Source organism: Poeciliopsis prolifica, unplaced genomic scaffold (assembly GCF_027474105.1).
Source record: "Poeciliopsis prolifica strain line A6 unplaced genomic scaffold, Auburn_PproV2 SCAFFOLD002, whole genome shotgun sequence".
NCBI lineage: Eukaryota > Metazoa > Chordata > Actinopteri > Cyprinodontiformes > Poeciliidae > Poeciliopsis > Poeciliopsis prolifica.
The window spans coordinates 5,125,548-5,140,436 of NW_026562377.1; the positions used below are offsets into that span (position 1 = coordinate 5,125,548).

Genomic DNA, 14,889 nt, shown 5'->3' on the forward strand with positions numbered 1-14,889 from the left:
CAACACATCTGTTACGTAGTGAATAATGGTAGGTTAGAATAGTTTTCCCCATATCTGAACACAAAGAGGCATTAAGCAGGTCAAGAGGTGCTTTTTTTGGTGTACCCAAAAAAGTGGCCATACCATTAAGCATGACTGCTTCCTTCTTTTTTTATTTACCTCTTTTGCCTTTATTGGAGTGATGCAAACATAATGGAAATAAATTAAGGAACTAACTGTCCACACACACAAAATGTGCAGACAAATCTAAATTTAAAATAAAAAATCCAGACAAAGTTTTTCCTTAAAACTCTTCCAAGTGTTTTAAGTAAGTAAAAGTTCTGACCCTTTCCACCACATACATGGTTAATTTTATATGCCTATCTCCTCTGGTTACATGCTCAACCAAGACAATTATGTTGAAGTTCAGGCAACGACTTCTGCATTATAATAAAAAGGAACACACTAATTTCTAGTTGTGGTAGCTATTTTTCAAAAAAAGAGATTAAAACTCAAATATGACCTAAAACATCAATTCAGATTGGTTGAACTGTATGTCAAAGCAATTATGGGAAAAGTCAAAGTACTGAAAATAATCGTCACAAATTTGACAGTTTATGTATAAGAACACCAAGTGACTGAGTTTTATTACAGTAATGTCTGTTTTTGAGGTGAAGTAGCTGGACAACATATGCAATGATGTCACTTTGTGTTAAGAAATAAGGAAGTTAAGCTTATGACTACTTAGTTACTCATACACTAAAAAATGAGTTAATCAGCTGAAAATAAATCTTAGTTGCATGCATCAGATGACCATTTATATAAATCAATCTGAAAAGCTGAAAGTGTGAATATGTATTTCAAAGTTTTTTTTCTTTACAAAACTACCTTTGAAACGGTTTTCTTAAGCTCTACTCTCACCCTCTTTGCATGACAGAGAGGGGTTTGCGGCCTTGACAAACGCAAACATCCCAGCACACAAACAGACCTCGTCTCATCTATGCCAGTGATGCAGAACAAAGAGGACAGTCACGTACTGAAAGCCCTCCACGGCAGGAGCAGCCCCTGTGTCTCACCTTGGAGCTGCAGCCGTAACCTCTAACATTTCACTTCCCCCTCCTGACTTGTATTTCATATGCTGATGGAGCTTCAATTACAGTTTTTCCATGTGCAGTACAATGGATGCACAAGGGTCACATTTGCTGATTAGCCCATTCTTGTTAACAAAAAAAAAACAGGTTGAATGTGGCAACCCACATCAGAGGGGGGGATCAAGAGTTGTGTAAAACTCTTGAGGCCATGTTTATTGTAAAAACAGGACTGACACAGAGATAGCAGATCTGGGAGATTAAGCTGCAGTTGGTGCAGACGCTCAGCACACGTAGACATAAAGTTTATTTGCATTTGGTGAAAACATGCTTTCTGAAAAGCTTCTTTTGGTTACATGTGAGAACATGTAGACTCCCGCACCAAAGTCACAGAGATGAAAAAAGGTCACAACGCACAATGAGAACATTGTGACACCTGATATGTTTCACTATGGACCAGAAATGACTAATAATCATTTCAAGAGCCAGAAGACCCATAAACATTAAAGTACGACGCATGAATAAATCACAACTCAACTGAGCATTGTTTTTTAATGTGGGAGAGTGATTTCAAAACACACTTTTCAAACATAAAGGTCCCTCTGAGGTCATTAAAACCAGTGAGCACTTGCATATGTGGATGATATCTTTTTGATGGCCCCATATTTAGATGAGATGCAATGACTGTCGAAAACTATTGTTAGATTCAGATATAACAACTTTTCCTTCATAGAATATGCTGAACTGATCAGTGGTCGCTTGGATTGCTGCTACCTTGCAACGTCCCTCTTGAAAAAGAAGTTATTTATCTAGTTAAATAAGTATTATTGCTGGCCACCGAGATATTTTGTTGAATTAACCCTTTCACTGTAAAGTTAATCTATGCAGCAAAGTTTGTTCTAGGATTATCCAAAAAAACCTCAGATATAAAGGACGGACCAACCCTGAAGAATAAGGGCATAACAGAGCTCATACTTTGGCTAACACAGGTATCCAAGCAGGAAGCCATATAAAGAGGAAACTTCCTTTTTTACGATGCGTTTTGCTTCCTGTCCTGTCACTACAGATGCTCTGGTGATGTTTGATATTCATATTGGATCAATACGGCTCTGTCCTTCAGTCTACCTCAGTTTTTGCTCCATCCCAGATGTACAACTGCAGCTGTATTTTACCCTACTTTCTCATTCAGCCCTTCATTTCATAGAAACATGCTGGCGTGTTTTTGGCACAAGTTAATGTTGGTTAGAATTGGAGCAGAAATTACAATGTCAGCCTAAAGGTGGCAACACTTTTATGTTTTTAATAAACATATAAATATATTTTTACACAAGCAGTTGTTTTCCACTGTGCCTACAAACAGTTATTAGCTCATTATTCCTGAAGTTTCTCCAGATTTTCGTCTCCTTACTGGATAAACTGCACAAATTTTTTTTTACATGTTTGGTGAAATACTTTTGCTATCTCTACTTTTGTATTGTGTGTCTATTGTTGTGTTTGGCAACTAGTCAAAAACTGCTTTGTGCTTTCTTTTTATTCAAACTTGCTTAAATCTCTTGAGGGGAAAATCTAACTAAAGCAAAAGGAAACAAAAAGAATATAAAGTATAATGGAAGTGTTCTTAAAAATAATTGAAATATAACAGGCTGCTCTACTAAACTTCTTTTAGCTCACTTAATTATGTTGACTTAGGATTATGTTGGCAATACAAAGCATCTAATTTGTTTTCTTAGGGAGAAGATTTTTAAAGATCCCACATATTTCTCAATTATTTCAAGACTTTGGAAATTTTTGAGCTCCTGAATCAATTCCAACAAGCTAAAACTGGCCAAGGCACTATCATTTCTCTATTATGTCAGATGGGACTAAATCATGGCAAACAACAGGGGCAATATCCTTTGGAATATACCGGTATTATTCAGTTCTGATGTGCTGTTATCCGAAAATGTGTTTTTTTTAGAGATTTAATCACTTATTTATTGAGTGAACAGTCCAGCTGATATTCAGTTCTGATGATGAAAGCAATAGGATAAACAACCACTACCAATAACTAGCCAAAAGAGTAAGATGGGACTTCTATTGTCATCTGAAAAGAGCGCAGGAGATCCGGATGGAGACAGGAAGAGAGAGTCATTCTGCCCAGCGGTCTGCAAGGATCCCTCACACACTCATACTCTTTGACACACACAAATGTTCGCTCTCTTCCTCCTGAGTTTATTGTGTTTGGCCCACTGGGGGATCTCTCACATCCTGTTGTCCAGTTTTATGAGAAATAACAAGCTTTTCCTCTCTGCTTACGAGACAAATTGTTTTTACATTTTGTTTTCACCTTAACTCTCAGATGTCTGTTCTTTGACTTTAGCCAAGCAAGACAACAAATTAACAGGTCTACAAAACAACCTTTATAGTAGGCTGTGATTAGATTTTGTTGACCTGTTCATGAGATTGATAAATAGCTAAGAAAAACAAAAATGGATTATATGTCTTGCTTTTTTAAAATCAGAAAAAAAAACTTCCTAAGAATCGGAAAATTCCCACCGAAGTGTTTCTGTTTGTTTTTATAGAGATTCCCCAGTGGCACACTGCACCGCAGAAGGCCATAAAAACATTAATATGTCCACCAACAAAATAAAAACAAACTTGTATAACCAGTCTGTAAACAGCCTCAGAAACTAAACATTAATAGCACAAAGAGTAAACTAGCAATATCCCAGTCAGCATTGTTTCCCTCTACAATTCTGATCCAAATCATTTTAGAAACGTCAAAATGAAAAGCCACTGATTCAGACAATTTAAAAACTCAGCATCTTTAAAGTGCAGTAAAAATAATACACTACTACTAGTTTCCTCTCTCACAGCAACATAGAAAGCTATAGACCTCTGACAGCTGTTCACCAAAAAGCTCTTTAGCTTTATTGTTTGTTTCTGAAGAAAGATTGGACTAGTTCATCATATACTGTGCTGTTTTGCTTTGAATTTCATTAAATGTATTGATTAGTGTTTTAGATGTAATGCTCAGATTTCTCGCTCATTCAGACAGGTGTTTATACACAGTGCATAACAGGTGACACATACACCAGGTACACCAGCCAATACAGTCTCTCTTTCACATAGGCACAGTGAACTCTAACACTGATCAATTGAAAGTAGAATTTGTTCAGCATTTTCACCCCCTGTCCACATTGAAACTAAGTCCGTGGTTAAAAAAACTGAAATAACAAAATAGGACGTTTATATTCAACGACGCCATCACTCTGAGCAAACCAACTCAAGTTTAATGTGCTAGAAAACATCAGCAGCAGCAGCTGCACATTTTTAATGGGTATTTTACATCTGCCTCACTTTGTCTATTTACAGTAAACTTAAAATGGAAGATGAAAAAGTGATTGACTGAGAAGAAACACCAAGTCACATATAAACTGCACATTTTTATTTAAAAGGTTTGTCTAGAACTTTGTTCGTTCTAGACTAAGAAAATCTAGAACTTTGCATGGCACCTTGCAAAGATACCATGAAAATATATCTTTCAACTTTAATTAGATGTGCATAACATTTTGTCATTGGATTATCAGCGTGTCCTCTGACTGCTTTCACCAGATGAGGAAGTGAAGTGGGGGAAGAGGTTATCATCACCTGCTGCTTTAGCATGCATATTGCAGTAATTTTGACTAGACTCCCCAAAGAGTGTGGACTTTTTCTTTTGTTTGTTTATTTTTTGAATAGAAACTGTTACTGTAGTATTCCTGGATCTTAGGTTGTTAGGAAAATCCCAGCTTCATTAGATCATTAATATAAATCTAAAACACAGCCACACAGATGAATATAAGTGATGATTAGACATATCATCTAATCATCTAATGATCTTAGAATAAAATATTTCTAAAACCTTTTGCTTGGAACATTGCCAGTTTAAGCTGCTGCAGAATTTGATTGGAAGAAATCATGATGAGAAGAAATCTGAATATTGTTCATTAAGTTTGTACATTTTTGCATTGGTTCTAATGCAGTTTTTCCCCCTTTACAGTAAATTGGTTCACACAGAGATAAATTTTGCTTCATAAATATTTAAACATTCTCTTATAACTTCCTTATTTTCGAAAGGAAGATGAAGAAATTGCGAGTACTTCCCATCCACTATCTATGACGCAACAGCCAACACAGCTAGAGCGGCACTGAAAAATTATCTCATAAGTGTGAATTGACAAAGATGCACAGATATGACAAGCTACTTGTTATTGGAATATAACCAAAAGTAGAAGTACTCTAAATGTGTAATTTGCACATTGTTTTGGGGCTATTATCTTGAAAATGTTTAATTTTTTTTTTTTTTCACTTTTTTGACAAGTCTGGTTCAGATCCATAGTGAGACAAGTGGCTTCCTCTTACATGTTTTTTTTTCTGCTAGCATAACTTTGTTTCTAAAAGTGTTTTTTCTTCAGCCATCATAGCTGAGAGCACTACAACAGGTTTTTTTATATTGCTAAATAAATGCAGCAAGGTGCTTTCTACAATATTATTTGATTTTTAGTAAATAAATGAACTTAATTTACTGACTTTAAAATATCAATATCAAATACCATTACAAATCTGAGTATAAAGGTTATGAGGTTACTTATATAAAAATAACCGGAACTGAACCTCAGTGCACATCACACTGAATCAATGATGTAGAGGAACCAGCGGAGAGTGAAAACAAGTTTTACAGGAAACATGGGCCAAGAGCCACAGCAAGCCGAGGTAATAACAATTGTTGTGTAACTTTGTAGAAATGAAAAAAATGTATCAAGTTTTGTGTTGATTTAGGAAATAATTAGTTGATAAGAAACGTATGTATGCAGGCAGCTTTATAAGTCAGTCAGTAAACACTGCAGCGCCCCCTGTGCAGCAAATGCTCTCCTTTTCAGCATGCTGGACAAGTTTAGACCTGGGAGACAACTTCTGACCTTGCTTAGGAGATGCATTAAAACTTTGGATTGAATTGCTTATACTCTTTGCTCTAAGCAGTGTAAAAGTTAACCATTCCTTACAGGTTTGGAGCAACAAGTCTTTTATTTTGTTTAAATCTGATAAATTCTTCTGTTTTGCACTCTTCAGAAAATTTTTCACAAAGAAAAAATGAGAAATGTGGTCTCCCCTACCTTATTGGAGGCCATATCGCTGACAGACCGGTACGTCTGGATGGTCTCCAGCTGGTCAAGACACCAGTCCAACTCCTCCATTGTCTCCATGGCCAGCTTCTGGTACGCCTCATCTGTCAGACACCCGGTACACAGAGACACACTGTCAGAACAGACGCCGTACATGGAGCCCGAGTGTTGCCCACCCACTGCACGGCTCTGCTGCGGCTGCTGTGGAAGAGGGTGAAACTTTAGCTGTGGCACCCGGGTGCAGCGCTCCTTCATCATGAGGAGGTGCAGCCGTGGCGAGCTGCTGGAACTCGCAGCTGTCGATAGAGCGGAGGAAAGCTGCAACCCCGACCTCGCTCTGTCTGCCTCGTGCGTTTGCGTGTCACACATTCAACCCCCTCCTTTTCCAAATCTGAGATCCTCAGCCGATTTGCATAATGTCACCCCCCACCACCAGACACACAGCTTCAGGAAACCAGATACTCCCCACCTTTTTCCATTGCCACACACTCTACCTCAACTCACAGGAAGGCAACACATCCAGTAGCACTTCTTTTGCAAGTATTTTTTCATTAATTTATTATTTTTCTTCTGACTATAGAGCTCTAAAAATTATCACTCCAAAACAGATTTGTTTTTTTCAATTGTCAATGTTTTGAACACATTCTGAAATCTGGTAAAGATACAAGGTAATATAAAAGTTATTCTCAAATTAATAAAAGGGCCTCTAACCTATTTTTTGAGTTTTAACGGCAACAAGTACCATCATATATTTGCAACAACTGCCATTTTCATCCCTGTGGAAGAACTTTGAACCAGTGATTTTTGCAGAATTGTTTTAATACAACCACATTGAAGACACTCAGAACAAACAGTCTTTTTAAAGGTATACCCTTGCTCCTCTGTTTTTGAGCCATTCTCTTGCTCATGTCCTTTGGCTCTTTATCCTACAACATAGGTTTGATCAAGCTTAGGGTTATAGACTGCTAGGAGGATATTCTACTCTAAAACTTTCTGTGTCACTGAAAGCAAGTTGCAGAGTTCCTGAAAAACCAAAACAGCCCCAGACCAACATTTTTTGCACTTTCTGCAGGGATCCACCCGACAGAAAATGTTGCTGAGAAAATATGAAAGCAAAGTTGTTTGGAAGCGTGCAAACATCACTGAAAGGTTGAACCATAGACAAGACACAAATCTTGATTAAATCTGCAGAAATTAAATGCAGCAGGAAACTTTTCACTTTCTAGCTTCATGTCAACCACATTTAATTGAAACATTTTTGGTTGAAACACTTTGAAGAGACCTGAAATGTTCACATTCTTTGGAATTTTTTATTCCAAAGAATAATTTTTTGATTATCAATGCCACAGAGCGAATTAAATAGTTGTCAGTCATTGTTAAATTGAAATTCACTTTCTTTAGGTGTCATATTTGCATGGGCATATATGTGAGATTTTGGTGACATAACCTTGATAAAGATGTATCACAATATTATAGTTTAACACAAATATTTTAAAGAAAAACATTCATATTGTTTAATTAGTTTTAGTTTAGACAAAATAGTACTTTTTACTGCTCTTAAAACAACAACTTTTGGAAGTTAAGTTGTAATTTTTATCATGTACTGATTGTGTTTTTAGGATTTGTCTTTGTTGTACACAATATTCTTTTCTGACTCTTTCAGTTAGCTGACAAGTTTGCAGCAACAAGTTGGGGAGCAAAAAGTTACTCTATGCCCCTTACAGCCAGTGAAAATTCTTGGACGTTTTGGGATTTAGCAAAAGAATTTGAACTGCAGGAGCCTTGTGATAAAAAATGTTAGCCGTTTTGACACCATAACTTTACAACCAGTCCCTGCTCATTCCGTTAGATTGCAACAATGTTTTTATATTCCAAGCCAACATGTTAAAGAGAGTTTTATAAACTTCTGGTATAACAAGCTGAAGAACTACAAAAGTAGACATAGAAATGAAAAAAAAAAATAAAAGAATGCATGCAATAGAAATTAATATTTTATTATTTCAGTCCTTTCTCTTATAACTACACAGCTATAAATCAAATCTGGAGAGGATCTGTTGGAAAGCAAAGAGAGTCTGCTGGCTGGGTTCAAGGAACACACACACACTTGCATCTGACGCCCCAGCACTGTTTACACTCTGGGTCTCCTAGCTGCAGAGCACAACATGGCAGTCGGGTTGAACTGCGGCGACCTTAGCGCAGCCGCGTAGAATCTGTCCCCTGCTCTGATCTCTCTGCCATCAAAGACGCGAGCCTGTTTGCTCTCCCAAACACGAGAAACACCTGGCACTCTGCCAGCTGGCCTCTCTCGTTCTGATCAGGGGATTGAGAAAAGGAGAGGCAGTTTGTGCATGTGTTTACTTTCACACCACCAGCGCCCGATGTTCAAATGGTTTACACCTATTTGAGATTTTGCTTTCCAATGTCTTTGAGGTGGTTTATTTTTTAAAGATTATGGGATCTTTTGATTTATAAAAGGCAAGACTGCCTTTTTTGCTTTTCTTATTTAACTCTATCAGTTTAAGAAGTTTTGAAAGTGGCTAGCCGGTTAACAAACTTAGTGTTTTGTCACTAGTTAAAGCTATGAGAACAAAAAACAGAGATGCACATAACATTTTGTGAAAATCTCAAAATAGGCAGAAAGTTAGTCATTTTAATCTGAATAGTTGTAATCTACAAATACAGAAAATATTCAGATTGCAAGAAGAGGCACCCATAATAATATCCAACTAAAATTACAACATAACTCATTTATGAGGCAGAATTTAGCTTGCCAACTCTTTTCAATTTTAAAATACCCAAAATGTGAAAATGCACAATATTACAAGATGTAATTCTTTCGACATGATTATTAAAGAATACATATCAGATGTGCAAAACCTAACATTTGAGAAAAAGCTCTGATTTTACTCCAATGTGTTGGATTATTTAGTCATGTATTTGATATAATTATAAAGACATCTTAAGAAGCCTTTCCATTGTCAGCAATAATTTATTTATATCTAGAGGTGATGTCTAGAGGTGTGGAAGTCAGAACAGTTGCTGTTACACAGCTTTAAACTTTAACAAGACCTCACAAATATTTATCTGTCAGTGGCATCGTTTGTTAGCGGTTAGTATTACAAATGGCAAACAGTCCTTGTAGAATAACCAGACCCTTATCTTAACGAAAACACAACCAATATGTAATAATGCGGCTGACATTGAATTTCTGCCCTACAGTCCGATCAGCTTGGAGAAGTTGAAGTGTACTGAGATGTGACGTCATGCAGCCAAAAGACCTGTTGACTGAAACTGTTCCAAACAGTTTCTAATCCTCAAAGAGGAGAAACTCTAAGAATGTTGTTTTAAACAAACACTCAATAACATACAAGCATGTAGAAGAAGGTCTGAGGTGTCTCAACGTTTTTAAAAACGCATTGTAACCGGTGGATTTTAGACAATTATTCTTTTACTATTTGCAGTCAGATGCATTGAATGAAATCATGTCCAAGTGATGAACACATACAAAGGCATGCGAGTAGCGGAGGGGATTTCCACAGCCTCCAGCCGACACAAGGACCTTTCTGATCAGCACTCAGACCTACAGTGAGTGTCCCACTGGGGCAGACAGGAAACCCACACACAAACACACGTACAGTCGACGCACACGCACTTATACATCTGCTGAAAGGTCTCATTACTGTGTTCACACACACAGACATGTACTTTCCAGCTGAGAGAGGCAGAGCTAATAAACTGAAGAGACATGGAGGGAGGATAACAAGGAATATGAGATCAGCACGCTCTGTTTCAGTTTCCCTTTGTTTCACTAACTGGATAAAATTACACAAAATACCCACAAAAACTCCTCTGTGCTCATCTTACTTACAATTGTTCAGTAGCCTACATTCAGGTTAGTGGAAGATTATGTTAAAATAAAATGAAATACTAAAAACACCTAAATGAAATGAGTGCCAACATAATTCTTAATATAGTAAATGAACTGCATCTGCTGTGTCTCAAGTTATTTGCAATTCCTCTAGATGTGTTTAATGTACAATACAAACCCTCTCTTTGATATTTGAAAGTATTTAACCTCATTCAATGTGGGTTTTATCTTTTCAACAAATCTATTGCAAATCACCAGCGGTTGACAGATTATGTTCATATCAAATTCTGATCCAACCACCTAAATGTTGTAGAAGAAATTGAGACCGATTGGATAATTGGCGACACTTTTCCAATCTGTAATTCAACTTTGTTCCACTTTGGTGAAACTTTTAGCCTCTGTTTCTTTTTCTTTCACTGTATGGGGTAATTTACATGAAGTTGTATATATTATTATTATTGTGTGTTTGTTTATTTAATATTGTATATTTTGACTTTTTGCACGGGAGTTGCAATAGAAATTTCGTTGAATCCTGTTCAATGACAATAAATGCTATTCTATTCTATTCTATTCTATAATAAAATGGATTATGAGAGTGTTTATAACGTGCCCTACTGGTGTTCTCTTTAAATTGTCATGTGTGAGTATGTACGAGCTTATGATTCAGGAAGGACTAAAGAGCAATTCAACCTTGAGTATCTTCTCCAGTTTGAAAACAGTAAGACTTAAACCCAAACTAGATTATTCTACACTAAAACTAAAACCAAGTTTGTGATTTGTAAAACTTTTAGTGCAAGCTGCAGTGCTGTAGCCTGGGTTTGGAGAGTAAAGGCTGTAATTTCTGAGTTGGACAAGTTCAAGTGTAGTTCAGAGAGGGAAAAAAACAGTAATATTGAATCCTCACAAATTAAATAAAGGTTGTAGGATAATTTAGTCCAGTTTTGAAGAGTACCTACTTTTAAACTAGAGTTTATGTTCAAGGTAGTGAAATATTAGTTAGATTTACCCTTTTTCCTAAATTGTTCGCTACAATCAGAAAAATCTTTTAAGCTTTGTTAGTATGTGTGCACAATTGTTTGTCCACTGTGTTGCGATGTGATGGACTCTGTCTATTGCCCACTTACTCTTGAACTAAACAGATTTTATTTTATTTTTTTTATCATTTTTGGCTAAGGGAAACATCATTACTGCTACATGTGAATGTAGATCCAAAACATGATTCCAGGCGAAGACTTCAGACCCACACATGATTGTAAACATGACACAAATGCATGTCACCTTACCCTGGAGAGGCTGTTTAGTGCCTTCTTCACCTACCATTACATCCTGCTTTTGATGTTACAGTCAGTAATGATGGAGGACCCGGAGTCAAAATCTATAATTTGGTTTGATAAATTATCATGAGCTGAGAAGGCCTTCAGACACATGCAAGCAGATACATTTATAAAGGGTATAAACAGGGGGAAGCTTCTTGATCTGTATTCCTATATTCAGTTTAATTACTGGACATACTTGTGTCAGTCTTTTTTTTTCCTTTCTTTTTTTAGTAACACACGACATTTCTGGTGAACCAGTGTCACCCTTATACAGAAATTGTAACTTTTGACCTGTGGTAACTGGCAGCGATGCCAGAAAAAGGTGTTACAAGAAACAGTACCCACTGCCAATGCGGTTGCACAACACTTACTAACAAAGGCCAGAGTCTGTGAGGTGAAGCAGAAGGCTGTCGTTCTTTACAATGTGACTTCACCTGTGAGCAGGTGACACATTTCAGAGAATTGTCAGAGAGAATTTTGGAAAGTGTGGGCAGATGTGATGCGTCCTGTGGTCTTCATGGGCCCTGACATGACTGTCAAATATTTAATTAGACAGAATATTTAGCAAAGCTGGTTCTGAAGAAACAAAATGACATCATGAGTCTGCGTTTTGTTAACATTCATTTATCTGATCTACAAAGACTTGGAGTCATTAGATGGCATCAAGGGTATGTTGTTTTGTGGTTGTGAATGAAAAACAGAAGGGAGGGAAATAATGACTCCACATGCTGTTGTAATGGAGAAAAGGGATTCTGATAAAAGCTTGCAATGACTAAATTTATTGTTCTGGGATGTAGTGCTGCTACAACATGCTGATGGCTCTTTAATGTGGTGACCCTGCAGAAGCAGCACAGCAAAACACGCAATAAGAACACACAATCTGTTTTTTTGTTAAAAAAAAAAAACAACAAAACAAAACATGCTTCCATATTTGACTTAGTCTAAAAGTTTCCAGCTTATTATCTTTAACAATGATTCCAACTCAACAGCTCAGTCTTGTTGAAAAGAAAAACACTGTCAGATTTAGCCAGACTGAATCTATATATTCTGCTGTTTTTTTTTTCTTTCCCAATTTCTCTGGGTGAGTTTTTTTTCATGTCTGCCAGGAACAACAAATCCCTCAGTTCCTAGTATTCTTCTAATTTGTTCATTCTCAGCAAACATCGGGCACAGAAAACAGAGATTGAATTAAATTCAATTGACAAGAAGTGTATTTCTATCCGCTCATGGCGGGAAATGTTCAGAGTTGTTTGCAGCAAAGACCGTGTGACGTGCCTGCAAAAGGGGAGCATTCGGTTCAAGTTTGACTTGGTAAAAGATCAGTCATCCTGTTTCACATGTGATTTTGAGTCTTACTTGCACCTCCTCTTCTAACTTTTACACTGACATAAAGCTGACAACTAAACATCTAAGAAAAAGCAGAGAACACAGCTAAAAAAAAACAACTTTCTGCTTTTTCACTTACAGCAATTCTTTCAAAATGAAAGAAACATTGACAACAATGGATCTAAAGAGAATGGTATCTGATAGTAGATAATAGATGTTGTCAAGTGTTTTGATTGACACTTGACAACCCTTGACACTTGAGTATTAACTCCAAAACAAGAGTTAACTTAATATACTCAACTCCACTTTTTCAACTCCAGAATTGGAGTTGAAATGTGTTAACATGTAAAATACACAATAGGTGTAAACATGTTGTTGGATGGGTGTCAGGGTCACTGTGTATGGAAAATAAGGGTTCAACCCAGAGTTCATGCTCTGCTCCAGCCTTCTCCTTTCCAACATTATAAAATCATTAGATTAATCAAATATTTCCTGTCGCAGTGAGGAAATATGAGAATGTCTCATTGTTTTAATGACTTTGATAGGTGCACGACATCAGCAAACACAGATAGAGATTAGACACATTTGTGATGTAAATGTGACGAACACAGTGTGATCAGTGAATATTGTTCAGACAGTCAGACAGCACAGAGTCTGAAGGTTCTCTGAGGTTTAAGGCAAGATTCTCAGGGTGTTACATGCAGTTCTTGCAGCTATCTGGATGGTCATCGTGTTCTGATGTAAAAGACAGAAAAAAAATCTGTTTTGGGTCTTCATCTCTTTCTCTCTGATAACACAGACGTCAGCGAGGTTCTCCAACCCATCAACAACTACCCAGTAGACCTGGTGAGTGTTACACTGTCCTTGAGCTGCCTCCCCCCCACTGTCTTCATTCCCCTGCATATTATTTTCTTTCTCTCAGCTTTACGGATTTTTGACTTTAATTTGCAGCACTTGAACAGGCAAAACACATACACAAACAAGCCAACAGAGCAAGCTTTGTTGGTGTTACCTGCTCCAGCTTAGCTGGAGCCAAAGCAATGAATGTACTGAAAGGCTCTGAATTTTCTCTTAAATTTCCTTTTACAACGGTAAATTTCATAGTAATAAACACACATTGCCCTAATAATTGTTGTCTCTAGTTCAGCTGATCATCAGTGAAGCGTATTAGTGTCCAAAACAGTTTTACTTCTTGTTTTGCTAGAAAAAGCTGCAACTGAGGTCTGATGTAAATGGTAAAATTTGTACATTTTACAGTCATACTGACCACTCAAAGGGCTTTACACTAGAACCAGTCAAACTGTGTACATACCTTCAAACAGATACACAAATCGCTAAGTAACTTAATGCCTTCCTTGCCTGGAGGAGGCTGGAATAAATAACACAACTTTCAGATTGTAAGACGACTTCTGTGCCCCATCAGAATCATAACCATGAGTGCGTTATTAAATGTTGCCCTTTTGCAGTTCATTACTCAATTTTCTGCCATTTCATTCCAGTGTACTTTCATTTCATACCAGGAAAGAAAACATTTTGCATTCATGTCACATAGTGACACTATTAGAACAGCCTAACAACTGGTATAGTGATCAGGATCAGAAATGTTGAACTGTTATAGAGAACTTGTTGGTAAAGGAAAACAGCTTTGGATCGAGAAGCAATAATAGCTAAGACATGAGAGACTTTCAGCTAATCATGATCAAAACGATTCAGATATAATGAAAGCTAAAATTGGACTAAAAGTAAAACAGATTAATGTTTCTAACAGCCGGAGTCATTGTATGCTATCGGCACTGTTAAATAAGGCTAATGATGAGTATTCATTTCTGCCTAATTAAAATTCTTGACAAAATGGAGATAAAAAAATTACATGTTTTCAAAACATTCAAGTAAATGACTATTTATTATGAGCCATAGTGTTTTTTTTGACAGGCCATATATTAGAGGTGGGGAAAGCTCCACAAATACCCAAAAAAAAAGGGCCTGTCTGTGAAGTAGACCGCGTTTGAATCCATCTGCACAGAGCTGAACAGGCCTGCTGGCAGGGGAATACTTCAGGGGAAGGGCAGCCGTCTACTTTATGACCGTGCTGACGTCAATGGCATAATTCAAATACTTGCAGAGTGCAGGCTTCCAGCTTTCTAAACCTGCTCTCTCTTTCTGTGGCG

General features: G+C 37.0%; 1 protein-coding gene across 4 annotated transcripts in view; it reads right to left on the minus strand.

Moving 5' to 3' along the window:
• The window catches only part of pde4ba (phosphodiesterase 4B, cAMP-specific a), a 137,852-nt gene that overhangs the window by 14,186 nt on the left and 108,777 nt on the right, over positions 1 to 14,889 (minus strand). For all 4 annotated transcript variants that reach the window (XM_055046958.1, XM_055046959.1, XM_055046978.1 and 1 more), the window contains one exon: positions 6,203 to 6,315. In XM_055046958.1, the coding sequence (XP_054902933.1) occupies positions 6,203 to 6,315 (113 nt within the window). The remainder of the gene's footprint in view (positions 1 to 6,202; positions 6,316 to 14,889) is intronic.